The following is a 21,696-nucleotide window of genomic DNA, read 5'->3' as shown; positions in this document are numbered from 1 at the left end:
CACTTGCTGATTTCGTTTTTCAGGCCACTGGATTGCACTTCGCCAACCTCATGTCACACAGCTCAAACCTGTTGGAGATTATGAGTTGCTAGGTAATATTTGTCCCGCGGAAAGAAGTGGAGGTTCAGAAATAAAAATTTTGAATTGTGTGTGAGTGTGTTTTGCATGTGTGCCCTTGTACAACACAGTCACGGCCTCCAAACGGGGCATTTAAGGTAAAGTTGCTGCCAAAGATACTGCAGGTAAAGTTGCTGCCACAGATACTGCAGGCAGGTGTTAAAGCTACATGTGTGACGCTTCCCCTCTTCCACATGTCACAGATCAACACGTGTCTAATCAAATATGACAATTGGTAAATATATGAAATATATATATAATATAAATGTTAGCAGGTCCAGTTCTGTACCAAGTTAAAAAAAAAGTATACATAAAAGTCAGCGTTGTGGTCTAAATGTGAAAAAAAGAATAAGGTTCAGACATTAATGGGTAATACTGCTGGTGATCTTGAAGTATAATAGTTGAAATACTGAAAAGATAAAAAGGGAAAGTTGATACACTCTATAGGAGCAGAAGCACTGCAGAATATTTATTTTAAGATCCATTAGTTGCATGGCTTTTCTTGGGGGATTTTAACAAATGACTGATTTAACCCTGTGTGGGTCTTCATCTGTGAATTTGATTCATCATGGGATTAAAAGGCAAATTAATGCCACATGTACCTTAATCGTCACTGATCGCAAAGTAAACACACACAACTTCTGTATTTAGTTTGATATACAGCAAATGAAATTAAGATTTTTTTTTCTTTATCTCTGCCTGAGATTTTTTTTTTTGCCCTACACACACACACACACACACACACACACTACTAACCTCTCCCTGCACACCCAGCGGGCCAGTTACCTCTGTAGTTCTCTGCAGGAGCACAAACTGCTGCATCAGGTATTCTCTTTGATGTGAAGGAAACAAAACAATCTCACAATAGTGTGTGTCTAGACTGACTATGTCCATGTAATCCTGTATCGCACTGCAGCCCGCAGACTGATGCTGCCTGCACCATTATGTCTGATTAGGTGTGAACCAAAGGACTGAGTTATTCTATACAGTTATTCCATTTTGGAGAGCACATCTGTGAGTTTATGTAGGGTTAACACAAAACGGTGATATATTGGATTATGTTTTCGTTTTTTCGTTTAGTCTTTTAGCAATAAATACACTGCAGTGGAAGCAAAGCACGTGAACAAATCACGGCATAAAATCCTATAATAGTAACAGATTATTGTGATGTGTCAAAACACACACACACACACACACTTAATGATAATGACACAATAAATCCATGATGTATATCTTGTTATGGTCAGTTGTGAACGCGCATTCCTGCACAGGGACGACGAGCACGCGCACCTTGCACGTCCCGCAGTCCTCGGTGAAACAAAGAGGACGAGGCTGTTTTGATCCAGTCAAGGTGGAGGAGGAGGAGGAGGAGGAGGAGGAGGAGGAGGAGGTGCAGAGCATCGCTTACAGGACGGAGAACCATCCAGGATTTCTCTCTCGCCTTATCTCTGGCTAATAAACGGGCTGACGTCACCCTGGACTCCAGGAAAAAGAGGGGGCGGGGGGTGGGCGTGGCCCCGCGCGCCGTGACAAGCGTGATTGACAGCCTGGCTAGTGATTAAAGGGGCAATCTGCCTTCACACAGAAGCAACAAGAGGATGATGGGAGTGAGTTTGTGAGAGGAGGCTAAACCTGAAATCAGAGCGTCGATGTGGTTTATTATGTTTCAAGGGTCTTTATTGTGTGGAGAGCCGATAAGTCAGAAACATACAAAAGCCCGTCAAAACAAAATGACATTATGACATAAAGCTATAGTACAAATCAAACACAACTGGAATAAACACCACATGTACTATTGTTGATCGTGCAGGGAAATATAAGTATATTTCCACAACCCTGTACCACTCAGGTCATTTCATAATGTTTCATCAGAGGTAAAATATTAACCCTATACTGGGACTATTGGAAAAACTGACTGAAAATTAAGACTGAACATTTTAGTCAATTTTTCATTCTTCTTTTTTTTTTTAACAAATGTTTCAAGATTCACTGGTCCCGGTTTACTAAATAGGTTATCTTTGAATTTCTGACTGTCTAAACGAAGGGACAAAACAAGCTATCTGATATTCCTCCAAACTAAAGTTGTGCATGCAAACACCCCTTGTCTCTTTTCATTATCATCATCAATTTCTTCTTCTTCTTCTTATTAATATTAATATTATATTTAATGAAAGCTACCATGAGTTCTCTCTTCACCCTCAATGCGCCAGTGGCCATCGGCGACATGTCAAGACGTGTCCCGGCCTCCACCTGACTGCAGGACCGTAGTGTCTCTTTAAGAGGCGATCCCATGCACAGGCTCCAGGGGGCCGGCCCTTGGTCGACGCGCGTGCGCGCGCGCGCGTGCGTACGTGCACGTGTGTGTGTGTGTGTGTGCGCGTGTGCAGCGCAGCGTTGAGAGCGCATATCGAGATACAGTAGTAAGCCCGAGTGAGGTGGCAGTGTTATATCCCAGTGACACCGGCTTGTGTGTCTGTGTCTGTTGTTTCGCCGCGCGCCCTCGAGGAGCCACAGAGAATAAGAAGAGGAGTCGGTACCTGGCATCGGAAAGTGGCCGTGGACAAATCGGGATCTAGTTTCTTTCCCTTTTTGTCGTTGCTGTTTTTTAAAAAGAAGAAGAAAAAAGAGGAGGCTACAAGCGAGCTCGGACGACTGGCCGTGAAAAGGTATTTCATGAGAACGTGTCCCGATGGGAGCGACCTCCCGCAGCCCGTCGAGGACTTTCTCTCGGCTCGCAGCAGCTTCATTTAACCCCTGGTTTTTGTGTGTGTGTGTGGGGGGGGGGGAGTTTATATTAATGGAGTTTATTGTAGAGTGATTGCATGTGTCGTTGAGCAGTGTTGGTCCATTGTGTGTGCCTCGGAGTGTTTCAAGTGGTTGACTCTTTCCTCCGTGTCTTCCACAGGCGCCTGCAACTAAGTTGCCGCTGCGCCCGTCGGGACCTCTCACGCGTGGAATAGCAACAAAGGACGGGAGCGCGCATTCATGGGACGCGACTTTGACAGCTCTCCGTTTCTCCTCTTGTAACTTTGATACCTGGCGGCGGGGGGACGGAGGGAGGGAGGGAGGGGGGCAACGATTGCGACTTGAGCGGGACACAATGGCCGAGGCGCAGCTGGCCGACCCCATCCCGGACCTGGACGTGGCCATCGACCCGGACTTCGAGCCCCAGAAGCGGCCCCGGTCGTGCACCTGGCCGCTGCCGCGGCCGGACTCGAACGCGGAGAAGCCGGAGGGCAACGACGCCGACATCATACCCGAGGAGGAGGACGACGAGGAGGACCGGGCCACGCCGACGGCCATCGGCGGGGCGGCGGAGGACCAGAGCAGCAGCAGCCCCGCCGCCGACGGGTCGCTCTCCTCGCCCGGCCACGAGAGCGGCGGCTCCCCGCTCTCCACGCACTCGCCGTCGGCCGCGTCCGGCGCGCTGACCCCCGGCGGCCTGGCCGCCCAGCAGACGCCGAGGAAGGCGTCGTCTCGCCGCAACGCGTGGGGGAATCTCTCCTACGCCGACCTGATCACCAAAGCCATCGAGAGCACACCGGACAAGCGACTGACACTGTCCCAGATCTACGACTGGATGGTGAGGTCCATCCCCTACTTCAAGGACAAAGGCGACAGCAACAGCTCCGCGGGATGGAAGGTAAGAGTCGCCCCCTCCCTCCTCCATCAAAACAAAAACAAAAAGCATGTGGCTCGCGCAGTGGCACTGGCGCGCGCCACATTTCTTCCCGAGTCTTATCGTTGCTATTATTATTATTATTGTTATTATTCACGAGCGACCGTTTGGACGAGCCCGGCAACTCGTTAAAGCTTCCATTATCATTCTAATGGAACATTTCAGATCAGTCAGAAAACTGTGGGAGATGAGGAAGAGGGGGTGAATCACATCAGGCAGTTCATTTCACAGTCATCAATCACACGAGGATCTTTTTAATTGGACCCAAACATGATATCTTGCAGCTTTATTCCAAGTCTGATTGAATTCACATCAGGTGAATGACCCCTCTCTTCTTCTTCTTCTTCTTCTTCTTCTATTGTATTTTTTTTTTTTTGACGTTTCTGATGAGTTATGTGCACAATATTCCTCCAAGGCCACAGTCACATGCTCGCAATTAGGGCAGTTGGAAAAAAACAAACGTTGCAACCGGTTCGTCTGGAAACACAGTGGCCCAGTTTGAGTGACGCAACCACCCTCGGTTTAAGACGCTCAGGGAACGAGACAATTACATAAGGCAGTTTACTGAACAGCAGCTGATCCATTCATGGGACAGGGAGCTGAATGTAAACACAACGATTTAACCGTGATCCTAACAAGACCTCTCACCTCCACTGTGAAAACCTCCATTTGGTGCACTTGTACATTGAGTCTCTGAGTTGTGATGTGACAATGGATTTATGGTTGTATCCCCCTTTTTTTTTTTAGAGGTCTTGCCCTGTTTGATCGTTTGTTATGTAAACCTTGGCGGGGATGTGTCAGTCTCTTGGGTCAGGTACAGCAACTGCCCAGACTGCTGATCCTGCCATGGGGGGGGGATTACATAACCCGAGGGGGCCGCTGTGAGTTTGGGCGAGGAGTTTAGAGGAAAGCCTCTTTTAAAGTCGCCCAAAAAGACACATGGGGCCCCAGGCGAAAAAGAGAGAGAGTGTAAGGGGGAGGCGCAAGAAGGTCAGAGGAGTAGAGATTAACACCCACCGCAAAACTGAAGGGCCGGGCGTGGAGCATGTACTGTAGGCCACATTTTGTCAGGGCTTCTCAAGTTTTTTTGTGATATGGTTCAGTTGAGAGCAAAGGAGGGGGGTTGTGTGTGTGTGTTTGTGTGTGTGTGTGTGTGTGTGTGTGTGTGTGTGTGTGTGTGTGTGTGTGTGTGTGTGTGTGTGTGTGTGTGTGTGTGTGTGTGTGTGTGTGTGTGTGTGTGTGTGTGTGTGTGTGTGTGTGTGTGTGTGTGTGTGTGTGTGTAGCCCCACCAAGTCAAGGCCAAGTTCACCGTTGCCATGCATGGCTGTTCAGTCCTGGAATTTCGGGCATGAGGGCCAGGCAGCCGGCGGTTTAGTGTTACGCATGGTCTGTCAATAAATGTCGGCTGCAAGCTCACAGCCTTATACCGTCTTTCTTTTTTTCTTTTACTTTACCTTTAAGAGACTCTTTTCATTGCAGACTCTAGTTGTGTCACACCATACAGCTTTAAATGTTCATTAGCAGAGGCTCTTATAGATGATCTCCACAGCACCAAAATGACAAGCAGGGCTCCTCTGCACTTAAGTTCCTGAACACAGCACAGGCTGCGCTGAGGCTTTTGTCCAAAAGCCCCTGGAACCGAAGACGGCCTGCAGAGCCAGGTGTTCAGAAGACTACACCTCTGTACGGGGACTTTACCTCAGAGCCCCTCAGCTCCGCATTTCACTCTCAGAGACTCTTAGGTTTCTCCTCCACACAGGGGCCGGGTTTTGAGCACCTTCAGTTTCGTGCGCGCCTGAGCACCTTTATTGAGGAGATTTGCTGAGCAAATCCCAGTAATCCCGCTGGGTTCCTCTCCCAGGATCCCGCTTACGTCATCCCGCTTCATATCGCTTTGAGTTAACCATTAGCCCTGGTAAAATTGGGTTGAAACAGCCAAGCATAACACTGGGAAATCTTTTATCGCCTTAGATTGTCTTTGACAAAGAGAAGCCACTGAATGTGCTTTTAATAGAAACATACTGTTCAGTCGTTTACTTGTTCTCACATAACAAAGAACTCAATGTCAAACCTGATTTGGACGTACAGTCTGTGTTTCTTAGGCCTGGGTTTCGAACCTCAGTACTTTTTTTGTAATGAATTAAATACACCTGTAACACTGAGTGTCAGAAACGGCTCATATGGCTAAAATTAATATTCTCTTCAATCTACTCTGTGATCCTTATTCAAGTCATGATTTGGCCAATTTAAGACATTTAACAATTGAGAACTTTGGGTTCTTTTCTGAAATGACAAAAGGAGTTTAGGGGAAAACACATCTATACTTAAAGTATTGATAAAAAAAAGTTTGTATCTGAACTGAAAGATATTGTGTTAGCGCTTCGGGGTCTATAACACACCATGGGCCACGTCACCTGATAAATTAAACCAACAAAAATTATACACATTTATATTTCTCATGATAAAGCGTTAACCTAAAAAAAGAGCAGAACACCAAATTGAATATGTTTATTGAACGTGGCTATTGTTTAATGCTGTCATCCCCTAAGTCACACCAATCAAAAGATTACAGGAGTCAGGATGTGGGTGGCTCATGACCTCAGCCGAACACTCTCATAGGGAAAACCTGACAGCATGTTGCGAAATTTTCGAACAATACAGCCACAACCACCGTCTTTTTAATGATCCGCATTTTGGCCTGGAGGGTCAGGTCTGGTTTAGAGTTGCTGATATTATGTGTTAAGAGAAGCTTCGGTATGACGGGGGAGTGATGGGCTACGTCTCAAAATAGCCCCTGTAAACATGCTGTGCGTGTGTGTGTGTGTGTGTCTTTCACATTTGTGTGTCCTTGCATAATGAAGAGATTAGGTGCACCTGTGTGTATTATTGTGCAAGTACACAATGTGTGTGTGTGTGTGTGTGTGTGTGTGTGTGTGTGTGTGTGTGTGTGTGTGTGTGTGTGTGTGTGTGTGTGTGTGTGTGTGTGTGTGTGTGTGTGTGTGTGTGTGTGTGTGTGTGTGTGTGTGTGTGTGTGTGTGTGTGTGTGTGTGTGTGTGTGTGTGTGTGTGTGTGTGTGTGTGTGTGCGTGCAAGTATCCCTGGCTGCACGGAACCTTGTGCTCTTGTGATACTTAACCCTGCTGTAACAGGCCTGTGTTCCCAGCAGCTGCCCATCGTAGGCCAAGAACTAGTTATGATTCAGTGACACTTAACACAGATATGCTCACACACACACACACACAGTACATACAGTTCTCTGGGGCTCAAATGAACTTGGCCATGTTTGTTTTTAAACCTGCCATACATTCCCACACAGGCGGACATGTACAGACATATACGGCGCATTTGCCTGGTCATGTTCAGGCTTATCACCAGGGTTATAGGACCGGGTCTCTGCAGCCGACTTCTTAATCTATACATGGGACTTATATCAGAATTCAGTCGATTACTTTTTTCCTTTAAGCCGCCTCAGGATGCAGCGAGCAGCACATCAATCTTTTAATTGATGGGTATTTCCAGGGATTTTATGTTCTCCTAAAAACCGCAAATCAGTGAGTCACCATCACAAGACATAAACACACCTTTTTGCTCAGCAGAGTCCAACAAAGAAACACACGTTCATGGCACATCCTTCACACACACACATAGACACATACAAAGAGGCCACCACCCTGTTACCCATTCCCCCCCATCTGACTTTGTCCACAGGCCTCTGAAAAACATTGCCTCTTAAGCCCACTAGGCACGTTGATTACCATTTTAATGGCCTCAGAAGCTGAAAGTGTCGATTCTGTGGGTCTGTAATTATTCATTATTCCTATCAGAGCGGGACGTGGTTGACAAAAGAGAAGGGGTTGCCAAAAAAAAGAATCATTAGTCTTTTCATTGGCTGTCCATCATTGCAGAGTGAAATGCGCGTTATGCGGGCGATAAGATCCCTGTGTGTGTCCGCCGTGACTGTTGTTACAGGACCGGGCTGTCCATAAGATGACATTCTTATAACACTACAGAATGTGTAGTGTGTTTGTGTTTGTGTGTGTGTGTGTGTGTTTGTGTGTGTGTGTGTGTGTGTGTGTGTGTGTGTGTGTGTGTGTGTGTGTGTGTGTGTGTGTGTGTGTGTGTGTGTGTGTGTGTGTGTGCGCGCGCGCGCTCAGGTACTCAACCAGGAGGCCTCTCAGATGGATCTGGCCGTGTGCCAAGGAACTGAAGCAAAAAAGGCAATAAAAAGGGGAGTGGAGGGGGTCGGGGGCATTAAGACAGTAGGAGGAGAAGGTAGGGGGAGAGCTGAGGGAGTAAATTAACAGGCTTTGCGCTAAATTGGTGTATTACAACTGCCCTCTGGCTGTGATTCCCAGTGGAGGGTTTTTTAGGGTGTGCGAGGGTGAAGGGGCGACAGGTTATGGGAACCCACCAGCTCCAGGCACCCTCGTAAGATCGGAGCAGTCAACTTCTACATGGAGGAAAACCCCCCGGGTCTGTTCTAGTTCCTTTTTTTCAACCAATGGACCCCTTTTTTCCTTAGAATGCCTGAGGAGCTTTGTTGCATCTAGATTTTACACATCTGAAAATTACGCTACACGCACCAAAAAAAAAATGTGGATAACAATAATATTGCACCCATATGTGCATTTTAACCATCTTCTTCCCGAGCCTCGGGCATGAATCCGCTGCTACAACAGCCTTCACTCTTCTGGGAAGACCTTCCACAAGGTTCTGGGCCTTGGTTGGTGTCATTCATCCCCCAAAAGCATTCGTGAGGTCATCCCTGATGTGGGACTGGCCCCTAGTCACCATCCCAGCGGAGTTGAGGGATCTGTACGACTCAAATGTTGGTTATCATGCTATTATCTAGAATATCATTGTATGCAGTACCAATAAGATTTGCCTCATAGGTTCAATGATTTATGTATTCATTAATGAATATATAAACATACTTATTGTCTTTCCTGCAAAGGGTTAGATGAAAACACACATACCACTCTCCTGCACTAGCAATTAGTTTAGCGTACAGTTTGGAAACATTGGGAAACAGTGTGCGCACCTATTCATATACATACCACATTCCAGTCTTTTTTTTAAATATGCCAACACACAGTGGTAATCTAGTTGACTACCCTGTTAGAGTAGTAGAGTGTTCGAGTGTTTGTGTGTGCGGCATGTACAAATGACTTGAAAAGAAAAAAAAGGAATTGAAAAGAAAGAAAAGCAGATTATTGCCTCCGACTGGTTTTGCCTTCGTTTCCTGCATCCTCACCAACCCGGCCGTGTCATACTCCGCACGGTCTGTTCTCCTCAAAGACTCCTCTCAATTATTCAATGCGCTCGGGATGAATTCAGATCACTACATTAATTTTTAAGAGCCTGTTCTCGGCTAAAGGCTAACCCTCTTTCACAGTTTCTGTCTCGCTTTCATCATTCGCACTCTTTTCTCTCCACTCTCTTTTCTCCCGCTCTCATGCCATCCCTCATTATTTTCCAGCCAGCACCCTCATTTGTCTGGATGTAAAACACAAGCAGAAAACAAGTCGTCTCCCCGCAGCTCGCTGCTGCTCCTTTTGAAGTGCAACTCTTGAAATCTGTTGTTGGCTCTAATGAACGGAGGTAAATCTTGGGCCTCTCATCTCGTTACACTCCATACTCCCTTGACTCCTTCTCGTCTTTGTGTGCCCATGGTGCATGGTAACACCGCAGCATTTTCCGAGATGCTTCATATTCCAATTTTTGCCCGTATTCCAAAAAAGGCAAAGCTGCTTGACTATTTGACTAATCTTCCATTTTACATATATACTCCGCGGTGGTGGACTTGTTCGACTGTGCAAACAAAGCCTCACTGCTTCAACCTTGTTCCTGAAATTTGTGCAAATCCTAAAACCTGTTGTCATCCAAGTTGAGCTTCACCTTCCGACCAGAAATGTGGGCTTTACTTTTCGGCATGCATCTCTTTCCTAGCCTTGCATCGTGTGTGTACAACGCACAGAGGTGTCCATAAACGGCCATAAAAATCCCGAGTGAGATGCATGATCCAAATGAAAGACGCTGTTTACCCGTATCAAATTCCAATAATTGCCATGCTCAGAATAATCCTGGATTATTAGTGTGCAGATTGTGAATCAGATAAACATTCTTAAAGACCTTGGTGTGACCCAGCTGCCCTGGGGGCTGGGGGCAGACAGGTCACTGGATGTATTCTCTGTGTTTGTTTTTTTTTAAATGTCTGCCTGTATGTGTTTAACATGCTCATGCACACAGTGAAACAGATACCATCAGCTGCCTGTACATGCCCAGTAGTCCTTGATAACATCTAAAGTACCTCACACGCTGATTACATGCCAAAGATGTGGGTTTGATGCAGGGGCCATGATTCTCTGCCAGAAAAAACGGTGGGTTTCTCGCTTCAGATTAGTGGGGTGGGGTTGGAAGGGTTGGAACATGACATCTATAGGTGGATCGTTGCGGCATTGGCTGTAATGTGGACGTTGCACCGGGCCGTTTGTAGTGAAGAGAGAGCTGAGCCGGAAGGCAAAGCTTTCAGATTTACCAGTCGATCTAGGTTCCCACCCTCAACTTTGGTCATGAGCACTGGGGAGTGGCCAAAGTCCCTCCGCAGGCTGTCTTCGATAAGCCTAAAGGACAGGTGGGGAGCTAGGAGGAGAGCCACTGTTCAATCGTGCTGAAAGGAGCCAGTTGAGGTGGTGAAGAGGATATAATTAAGATGCCTCCTGTGCACCTTTCTTTGGAGGCTTTCAGGTCACGTCCACCAGGGACCAGACCCAGAACTCACTGGAGAGATTTCTGTGGAGATTCTCGTTCCTCCAGGTCATAGTTATCCACATAGGGTGTTGAAGCAGGAGCCACTGGACTTCGATGTAGGAGAAAGTATATGTCCCCAATGGCATGGGAACATCTCATGATTCTCCAGGAGCAGCTGGGAATCTTTCCAGTTTGCCAATACAATCCAACCCCAGAAAATGGATGGATGGAAGGCTAGCTGCACCCCTCTGTCTTTTATGTCCTAATCTAAACTGACCCCGCCAATCTGGTATCAGTCTTCTCTTTTAACTCTCAGCAAGAAGACATAAAAGCAAACTTGTCCTTAAAACATTATCTTCTACATCAAACTGCTCTGGCAGAATACCACATTTTGTAAGTTTATGAGCAATGGTGAGTGTCTGGTTATGCTGATGCTGTAATTTTACCCAGCCAGCATCCTAACAAATCTAAAGAGGAATTTTCCCAGAACATTAATTTCAACTCGCTTCCCGAGCTTGAAGAACTGTCTGATATGTTTCATTATCTTTCCAGAACCTGCTATCGAAACACCCTCACACCGCAGTTTACACAACATCAGATTACACTGATCTCTTCCGACTGTTAGTGTTCGAAACTAGTGTTTCAGCCAAATAACTGTAGCGAAGCTGGAGGTGGAAGAGTTCATCAACAGCTGGCGCTGCAAGTTGGCAAGAAATGCAACGTGATGACAAAAAAATTCCCTAGAAAACTCAAAAACACAGAGGTGATATACTGGAGATGGAGATCTCTTTTGACGTCTAGGAAAAGCACACGACACACTTTCTAAGTACGGTGTCGTTTTGTCGTTACCCCTGATGTCCCTATAGAGAAAGGTGACGCAGAATCGAAAGTTATAGTTTTGTGGGAGAATACCTGACTGGAAACTGTGCTCTGCTCTCCAGGAAATACTGTCCGTCTGTCATTGGGAAAATAAATAAAACATCTAGGAAAATCAATAATTACTTGCCCCCTTTGCCAAGTTTTTCTCTGAACACTGGCAAATGTCTGCATCCAAATTTCCAGACATTTTCCAGAGTTCACGTGTGACGAACGCAGCAGGAGATTGTCTGCATCAGACACGTTCACACCAACAGGAACATTTTCGGAGCGTTCTGTGACGTCTGGGTGGAGCATGCAGGTGGAGTATAGTTAGTGGTAGTGGTGGTATAATTGTGTGTATGTGTGTGTTTACTTTCATGTTTGTTTCCATAGCAACTGATAACTTGTCGAGCAGGTTGAGGGAAGTTCGGGTGACAGCTGATAACAGAGTGAGCCGCTGAGTGTATTTCCCCTCCCCCTGTCTTTATACAACGTACACACAAACACACACACACACACACACACACACACACACACACACACACACGCATGCAGATGCTGTTAGACAGCACATACCTCCCATTCTGGCCTTGCTTCTCAGTTTCTCAGATAACCACATTGCTGAGGTGGGCCCCTTGCCTCGCCTCCTCCTGCCTTCTCACACACACACACACACGCCACCACACATCGACATACATCATTTGTATGTGTGTGTGCTTCGACAAGCCTCGTTTTCATATATGATTAATTATTGTTTGAGGTAGGAGTCAAAATTAAGATCAGTTTTTTGGTATTTTAGGTGAACGAAGCAGGAATAGGTCTGAGTATCTCTCTCTCTGTTCCCCATCATCATCTGAACTCGGTCAACAGTCATCTGCCCGTGGCTGATTTGAAGTTATCGTCCCTGAGCTTGGCTCTCCAGCGCGACTCTTGGCTTTTAAACTTTAATTTGTTTTCTTTCTTTCTGAGCCTGTCTCTTTCAATTACACCACTCCACCTATCCGGCATCACTGAGTCTGCGAGGGGCCGGGCTGCGCTACTTTTTCCCCGATTAACATTTAATTGACTACAATAGCATTTTCTGTGTCACAGAAGAAAGGGGAATGGGGGGGTGGGGGGTGAGAGAGATGTGCTGCTGACATATTATGGGGAGGAAATTGTGTGTGTGTGTGAGTGTGTGTGTGTGTTTGTGTTTTTGTCTGTCTCTCATGTGAGTATGTGTGAGTCGTACATTTATACACTTCTCATAGGTGATAATGATTTGTTTTCAGAGTGGTATGATATATGGTGTCAGTGTTTGTGTATGTGGGGAAGATTTATTTCTACCTGTTCATCATCCATAAACACTGTAACTTCATATCGAAAGAAAAGAAACGTGATGATTGCCAAAATCACATTTGCCAAATATAATACTATTATTTTGTCATGCAAGCAAGTCAACAACCATGCAAATCATAAAAGCTATTTGAAGGTTATCTGGCAATAGTACCTTTGGCTGAAAGTGGAGCTACACACAAGAAACACGAGTTGAGTCAGGGTGCTTAGAGTCACATGATTAGCATCTTTCTCACGATTCCAACCCGGTCTCAATAATAAAGGGTTTTTCACGTGGCAGCTGTAAATCCGTGGATTTAGGTCCTTCCTAGAGAAAAAAAAATCCTGTTGCACACGGGAAAGGATTCATTTTTGTTTCTGTCACAAACCAGGGGGTGTATGAAAGAAAAACAGACAATAAGAGCAGATAAGACAACTTCCCAAGAGCCCAAAGGTGACAATTTCAAATTGCGTGTTTTGTCAGACCAGTAGTACGAAATCGAAACATATTCAATTACAATGAAATAAAACAGAGAAAAGTTGAAATTCATCTCAACCATCAAGTTGGAACCAACAAATATTTGGTGTTTTGACTTGAAACAATTATTGTCAATGGTTCATTTTCTTTGACAAGTAATTCCAGTTCGAGTTCTAATAAGTAGTGAAAAGCGCTTCTGAGAAATCAACAAGTGTTTTCGACTTGATTCCCACAGCTCAGTCTGTCGTGGAAAAAGAGATCATTGCATTTTTGTGTAGCCAGTGCACAGGCTCCGAGCCGCAGATGGAAGCTCTCCACCTACTGAAACGGCACTCCCAGATTTGATAAGCAAAGACTGGCTGTGCCACCGAGCAGCCGGCCTGCTAGCCACCTGTTCAACCCACAGGCTTTTCTGTGTGGACACAGGATTCTCTCGACTCTGTGTGAAATGCTGTAGCCGAGAGTCGCACATGCAAAGCGATTGGGTTTCTGGTGGGAATTAAACCCGGCTCGAGATGTTTTTTGCTGTACAAATCCTCAGACACTCCATGCATCGTTAGAACGAGGGAATGGTGTGTGTGTGTGTGTGTGTGTGTGTGTGTGTGTGTGTGTGTGTGTGTGTGTGTGTGTGTGTGTGTGTGTGTGTGTGTGTGTGTGTGTGTGTGTGTGTGTGTGTGTGTGTGTGTGTGTGTGTGTGTGTGTGTGTGTGTGTGTGTGTGTGTGTGTGTGTGTGTGTGTGTGTGTGTGGAAGCTTTCAAGGCCTCCTCAGATCTTTGCGTGTAGCTGGAGTCCATTGTCACTTGGCCTCTAGGTCCGACACACACCAGCTTCTTAGCACTAATCCCACTCTTCATGAAGTCACGAAATATACCCCTGGACTCTGTGTGTGTGTGTGTGTGTGTGTGTGTGTGTGTGTGTGTGTGTGTGTGTGTGTGTGTGTGTGTGTGTGTGTGTGTGTGTGTGTGTGTGTGTGTGTGTGTGTGTGTGTGTGTGTGTGTGTGTGTGTGTGTGTGTGTGTGTGTGTGTGTGTGTGTGTGTGTGTGTTTTTTTGTGGGCGTGGGCGTGGGCGAGGGCGGGCGGGGATGAAGGCAAACCATTGTTGAGCCTACTCCAGCCGCTGAACACTGAAACAGACAGACAAGGTTGATGGCAGCTGCTGAAAATACACCAAAGCGCATGTGTGTGTGAGTGTACATATACTGTAAATGTGCATTGGTGTACTCAAATCTGCTCATTGTATGAGTCTGAACATGATGAAAGGTTTTGCACAAATGCAAAAGATAAAAATCCCTTTTGTTCGTCTTGTATACTTCACGCTTAAGATGTGTGTGTGTGTGTGTGTGTGTGTGTGTGTGTGTGTGTGTGTGTGTGTGTGTGTGTGTGTGTGTGTGTGTGTGTGTGTGTGTGTGTGTGTGTGTGTGTGTGTGTGTGTGTGTGTGTGTGTGTGTGTGTGTGTGTGTGTGTGTGTGTGTGTGTGATGCCTCGCTGAGAAGTTTGAGGTTTGCAGCCTGTCACTTGCAGCTCTTTGTCTAACAGGTCACTGTGGCTGCACCTTCCTTTTGTAGATTGTGACTTAACAGATATTGATTTAATTATATGAAAAGATGTAAGATATGCCATTTTAAATCCTTCAGATTTTTGGATGCCCCGTACCAGTATTCGAGCCTGTGACCTTCTGATTACAAATTATGATACGAGATGCAAGTCAGCACTTGGGTCTTATCACCACCATCAACTTACAAGAGGGCGAGGCAGTAAATGACCTTCCATTTGTGCAAGAACTTCCAGGTTTTCCTGGCCTCTGAAATAGGCCGGGTCACAAGCCAGATTAGGAGGGTCACCGTGGCTCTGAGGAGCTGCTCCTTCCTTTTCGTTTCTCCCCTCCCTTCATCATATCTGTTATCGTTTATGAGACTTAGGTAAACCCTTGTGTTTGCACACCTGGGTTTTATAAGAGAGAGTGGGGGATAGGAGGGTGGGGGGGGGGGGGTGATTAGTGTCTGCAGAGCGCAGCAGCAGCAGATACCGGTCGATCTAATAAGCACGTCCCTGTGTGTTTGCTGACAGTGCACAAACTCACTCGACCTACACCAGTAAGGACACTGTCCTCCCAGTAGTCACAGTTGCCACGTTGTTCAAATAGCAGATGGCCTCGCGCGCATCTTGCGCTCTTTTACTTTGCACATGCGCAGATCAGCCTCCTCTTGCAGAGAAGCATTCTCTCTCACGACCTGTCAAATCTGCCCTCATGATAGAAATCCACCAAGGTGCGAGGTCACCCGGCTTTCACCGGGAATGGGAGATGGCATTTCATTCCGTCAAAAGGTAAAACACTGCCATGGTTAATTAAGAAACTAAGAACAAACCTTTTGAACTGTGTGCCAAGGTCCAGTGGCCCTTTCTCTCTGACATTAAATTAGCAAAAGTGGACTTGGACACGCCCTTAATGCACTTGCCCCATGCTCTTCAGACCACGTATCTAGATCCTTAAAATAGAGCCTTACATTTCAATAGTGATGTGGGTGAGTTTTTTTAATCGGACTTGAGGGCTTAAGAGCTGACAGAGGCGTCTTCCGAATGAATTCAGGTCTTTTAAGGCTGAGCTTGAGACTGTGGACTTAGTGAAATCTGACTCCATGGTTGTGGGCTTGGGCATATCTACCTAAGGCTGACAAAGGGAAAGTTCATAACTCGACTTCTGGCCCAGTAAACCCAGAGAGAAAAGCTTTCCGTACGACCTCTCTCATCCTCAAACCTATGGCTTGTGTCCGAGCAGCTGATGAATTGAAAGCAGTGAACCTCTTCCACCCTTTCTCACCTATCCTGCTCTGCTGAAATGCAACAGGCGAGTGCTGCATGTGATGGTCCGGTCTAAAACATTGATGGTACACCGAGGATATGAGAACGAGGTCACCAGGTCATATCCTTAGACTAGCTGGGTGTATAGCAAAGGGGAATTGTGTAACAACTCAGCAGCCTCTGTAGAAATAACCTTGAACAAGGCACTGAACTCTGCTGAGGGTTATGTCCTCGTCTGAAGGGTTTGCTTTGAATAAGGAACCATTGCTGATGAGGGGGCCTGCAGCCCTGAACTTTCCTAGACATAACCCAAGCAGCTGTATGTGAGAGCGGAGAAATGTCCAAACAAGTTGCACTGGACATTGGACACACTTTACGCCACCAGCACCCTGGTACAAGGTCTGTGTAATATCCCATCGAGCCCACGTGTGAACAGAGCAGGTCATTGTCCGCGGAATTCACAGCGAGCGAGTGGGTGTGTTGGTGACGTTTCTATCATGTGACTCGTGTGAATACAGAAGCATCCAAACATCCAACGGCGGAGGAGAAAGGTCACTCTGACGAACAAAAAAATGTCTAACTGCGGGGGATAATGAGATTCAGGAACTTCATGTGAGTGAGGCCTGACGCCAAAACCATCAGACAAATTTAAGGAACGGCAAGAGACCTGGCTGTTTGTTATGTAAACAAAAACGCTGGGATTTCTGGCTACCGAAGACTTTCCACACTGAGCCAGCAATGCTGGAGGAGAGGAGTATGCTTCATGAATAGTTAGACCACTCTGCGGTCCGTCTTTCCCCGTCTCTCACCGCCAAGTGCAATGCTTTTTCTTTATTTGATGTGTGTAGTTGGGCAGAGAGAATGCCCTGCAGAGTGTGTGTGTGTGTGTGTGTGTCTGTGTGTCTGTGTGTGTGTCTGGGTCTGTGCATGTCATTGCTTATGGGGGCATGAAATCGCTCCGAAGCCCCAAGGCACATTGGGCACCGCTCTACCCAGACACAGAGCCTTCCTCTCTGTCTCACACACACTCACACACACACACACACACACACACACACACACACACACACACACACACAAATCCTCTTCTTTACATCTTCCTTCATCTTCGCCCTGTGTGGTGGTGTTTGTAAGCATTATGGGTGTACGCATGTGTGATTCCTCTCGACTTGTAGCTCGTCCCTCCGTTCCCACGGCGACCTTCATCCCAACCGGCGAGCCATCTGTCCATCAATCATTTAGTCCCCTGGTGCTGCTGAGGAGAGTAACTGACACCCAGAGACACTGACCTCAAGACCCGGAGGGAGGGTCTCAAAACGGCTCCTCGGCAAAGGCACAGAATGCCAAAAGCACACGTAAACACACGTGCACACTTGGAGGGAAAGACGCACACACCAGTATACACATATATTTACATACATTCATTCATTTGGAGTAATACTCGCTGCAAGCAGCACACAGCCAGGGAGACGTTCTCCAGTGCACATTTCTTATTCCATTCTCCGCTCCCGGCATTTAGAATGTGAAGGGGCCCTGATAGAGTGAAGGCTTTGTGCTCACTGTGATTATATAGGCACGTGTGTGTGTAGTACAGTATGCAGAGGGGGGCTGGGCTTGCAATGAAAAGGGAAAGGGAAAGCCCTGGCCTCAGCTGTTGTTGCACATATTCCCCCAGAGAGATCATCACTTTCCCTGCACACACACTTTGCTTTTTCTCGAAGAGGCCTTCAGGTCACCACGACATGTGGAGACTTAAAGCTTAGAGCAAGAGTTGAGTTGAAGAAAGTGGGCCTCTCACCTTCAGGGAGGGGGAAAAAGAGTTTCCCCCCTTTTTCCCCCTCCCTGTCATTCTCTCAACGTAGTGGTGTGTGTGTGGGAGGGGTGTGTACAGTGTTGGAGCTCATGTGACCAGGCTGGAGAGTCGAGCGAGCAGACAGTATGTGCTGTCCCGCCCTGTTACACTGTCATGTATCGACGCAAAAGACTCAGCACACTATAGGCGACTGTAACCGTGGATAATTAAAGGGAGAAAACAGCAATCCACCCCGGGGAAGAACTGTAATGCGGTTTCCACAAAAAACAACTGTTGATATACAGCACTTTTCATCTCTTGGAGCCTTCGTGTATTAGCTGTAGTTTCTTCTCTTAATCCCGAAAACATTTTTGATCATCTAAAAGTATGCATGGAAAAGTGGAAACGGTGGTGCCGAATCAAAGCATCAGTGCCTCATAATCTCGAGTCGGAGGGGAAATTCGCTGTTGAAAATGCGAAGATAACAGCTTCTCCAACATGAAGAGCTTCAGTAGAATTTTTGGAACTTTTTTTTATCACAACCATTATCACAGGCACAATTTATTAAGTGGGTTTTCTTCGCATCATCTCTTCATGCTTCATGCATACAACCTAGTTTGTTCTTGAAGGTTTGAAGGCAAACGTGTTTTTAAATTGTTATAGCCGTAATTGATGATGTGGTGAAAAACCGGCCTCAAATCTTTTCTCACCTCCACCCACTTGGCCTAACATCGTGTGACGTGAGCGACGTTGACAGATTGTTGGTTTCAAAAAGTTGCGGTCAATCATGGAAACGGCCGTTCCAGGAGGAGGAGAGAATCTCAAGCACTTTTTTGACAATCCACCAAGTTCAACTTCTGAAACATACCTCCTTTACACACCTACCTGAGCAATGCAACGTGCCCCAGTGCGGCCCCAACACTTGTTTCTCTGTTATGGTATCACGCTCAGACTGGAGGGTCGCGTCAGCCCCCTCCACCCCCCTGACTTTCACAACATACAGTATAATTATCCCAGACCCCTCAGACTGGAGAGAGCATAGGAGGTTGAGTGCTGCTCGTGTTTTTTTTGTTTCAAGTAGTCGGGTCAATATTGGTCAGGAATACATTTTCATATGAGCACTTGAGTCAATGTGTGCATTATTCATGAAGACCCATCACCCATGAAAGGCTCAGCTCGCGTCTGAGAAAGAGGGCGGTGGCCATGGGGGCGGCGAGGGGCGTGTGTGGACGAACCAGCGTGAGTGAGACGGACCTGTGCCGACCGCTGCATCCTCGGGGAAGAGATTGTTGATTATCGCCGCGCAGTGACATCACTGTGCGGTTGAAAAGGCTTTTAGTCTGATTAATGTACAGTGTGTATTTCGCATGTGCGCGTGCATCAGGATGTGTGAACCCGATACAGATCTGAAATGGAGGAGGTGTGTGTGTGTGTGTGTGTGTGTGTGTGTGTGTGTGTGTGTGTGTGTGTGTGTGTGTGTGTGTGTGTGTGTGTGTGTGTGTGTGTGTGTGTGTGTGTGTGTGTGTGTGTGTGTGTGTGTGTGTGTGTGTGTGTGTGTGTGTGTGTGTGTGTGTGTGTGCGTGCGTGCGTGTGCGTTTAAATGTGTTTGTCTCTGCACACCCAAATGATTCAAATCCCGTCTCGTCCCTGGACAGTGTATCACAGCTTTTTGCTTTCCCTCTACTTCCCATAATCCATCACTTCCAAAGTGTGGGAGCACTATAAGCCTCGTCTCTTTAAATATAGGTTAGTGTGCCTCATGCTGCCTCTCCGCACCCCTGCTGCCCCCTCTTTTTTCCCTCTGTTTGCTTTTTCTAGGCTTTTTGTTATTGTCTTGCTTTGGAGACACTTTTTTTCCCCCTTCCTTCCCTTTTTTTTTGCCTTCACAGCAAAATGATAACCCTTTGGAAATAGAACAGAATAGAACAGAAATACAATATCTATGTTGCATGTACATATAAACGCTTATGTTAGCTTTTTCTCTCAAAGAGCCCGGGCTCAGTTGGCTGCATGTTGAACTTTCCATTTCGCCTCTTGCCCGGGATGCCCTCATCCTCTGTGTGGTGGCATCACGCTGTCAAAGGTAGGTGGGTGTGTGTGTGTGTGTGTGTGTGTGTGTGTGTGTGTGTGTGTGTGTGTGTGTGTGTGTGTGTGTGTGTGTGTGTGTGTGTGTGTGTGTGTGTGTGTGTGTGTGTGTGTGTGTGTGTGTGTGTGTGTGTGTGTGTGTGTGTGTGTGTGTGTGTGTGTGTGTGTGTGTGTGTGTGTGTGTGTGTGTGTTGTGTGTTGCTGCAGGTTAAAGTTATCTCGGTATCTCTGTCGACAGGCCGTGTTCAAACGAGCTCAGTGCTTCTCCTGTCAGGGTCAGTCTACAGTAAATTTTGTACACGTTTATTGATTGTGTTATCTGGCGCAAAGTCCACATACATGTGCATTTTTCCTCTCTCTTACTTTCTGGAGAAAAACAAGCCAGAGAACAGATATGAAAAATCAATATGCAATTTGTTTCCTTTAATTCTAATGGGATATGAGGTCTAACTGCTACTGTGTAAGACATGAGTTGGGTAATTGCTAAAACAATAATAAAATAGATCATGTCGCTTTCAGCATTGTTAAATGTGAATCACAGGATTTCAAACGCTTTTCGCACGAGTCATAAAATCAATTTCAAGTTCAAGTAAAAACACGACAATCGTCAAAAACCTTGAGTCCTGCGGTGTTGTGAGAACAGCAGGAATAACAAAAAAGGATACGAAGGGGTCTGATATTGTTGGTTTTGTCAGGAGAATAAGGAGTTATTTCTGTGGGGACAGAAAAAGGCTCGGTTGGGCTTTGGGGCGAGGGAAGGTGCAAGGACAGATATGGGGCACTAATCCACTCTTCAGCATTAGCCAGTATTAACATTCATTTGCCTGCAGGTGCAGCAGCGTAAGACACTGCGGCTGAGAGCAAACAAGGATGCAACAGCCGTTTATTTTAGTCCGTCTGAGCCCGATGTGCCTCCACGCATCGCCTTTTCTATTTTTTTGGTCTCTCAGCCTCAGCCTCACCCCCCTTCTGTCCCTTTCCTTCGCTCGCTTTTTCCGCGTCTCTCGTCTGTCGAGCTCAACCCTTTCTCTCTCTCTCTCTCTCTCACTCTCTCTCTCTCTTTCTCTCCCTGTCTCTCTCATTCTCTCTGACCCTGTGTGATTACCGAAAACTGTATGGAGACAGTGCAAGAGCTCCTCGGAGAGCGGCCCATGCCATTGGCTGGCTGGCTCTCCACCCCCACTTGTGATTGGCCGCGGGCCTCGACGTAGGATTCAATCAGCTGGGTGGAAGTGTATGTAGGTCAGTGTGTAGCGATGTGCGCCTCCTCTCCGTTTCCCCCTCCTCCACCACCGAGGTTTTTTTGGCGAACCGGCTGTTGTGTTAATTGGCTTCGTTCCAACTTCCAAACCCATAGACACTTGAGGCAAGAGAGAGGAAAAGGGGGGAATAAAGAAGCGAGGTCAAAAGAGGAAGGGAAGTTGAGGAGGTGAGGGGGAGGAGAAGGAAGCGCGCAGAGGAGTACGGGTGGGGGGAAGGGAATGAGTTAACATGTAGTGGCCCTGTTGCACTCAACGGTGCAATAGTACAGTGTGTTAGTCAGTCACACACTATCCAAACAGACAACTGCTGGCAAATATAGCAGAGAAGGGTATTTGTTTTCTCTCTATTTGAATGTGGGTTGGGAGAGAGAGAGAGAGAGGAAGGGAGAGTATCATGAAGGAGGGACGCCAGGGAAGCAGATGGGGAGGTTGACTTCCATTTCAAACCCCCCCTGCATGTGTTGGGCCCCCACGGCCGCTGTGTGAAGAGCCACGCCGACACAGATCGCAGGGACGTCACCGCAGAGCGAGCTCCACAAGCGAGATCGAGGAGTGTTTGGTTA

General features: G+C 46.8%; 1 protein-coding gene across 1 annotated transcript in view; it reads left to right on the top strand.

Annotated features, from left to right (window-relative positions):
• The first annotated feature begins 2,461 nt into the window (after positions 1 to 2,461).
• foxo3b (forkhead box O3b) overlaps positions 2,462 to 21,696 on the top strand; it is a 42,732-nt gene continuing 23,497 nt past the window's right edge. Inside the window, exons 1-2 of the mRNA XM_035618500.2 lie at positions 2,462 to 2,783; positions 3,023 to 3,760. Coding sequence (XP_035474393.1) covers positions 3,218 to 3,760 — 543 coding nt within the window. The 5' untranslated portion in view covers positions 2,462 to 2,783; positions 3,023 to 3,217. The remainder of the gene's footprint in view (positions 2,784 to 3,022; positions 3,761 to 21,696) is intronic.

This window comes from Scophthalmus maximus, chromosome 18, assembly GCF_022379125.1.
Source record: "Scophthalmus maximus strain ysfricsl-2021 chromosome 18, ASM2237912v1, whole genome shotgun sequence".
NCBI lineage: Eukaryota > Metazoa > Chordata > Actinopteri > Pleuronectiformes > Scophthalmidae > Scophthalmus > Scophthalmus maximus.
The sequence above is the reverse complement of the archived record's forward strand: the minus strand, read 5'-3'. Positions and strand labels throughout refer to the sequence as shown.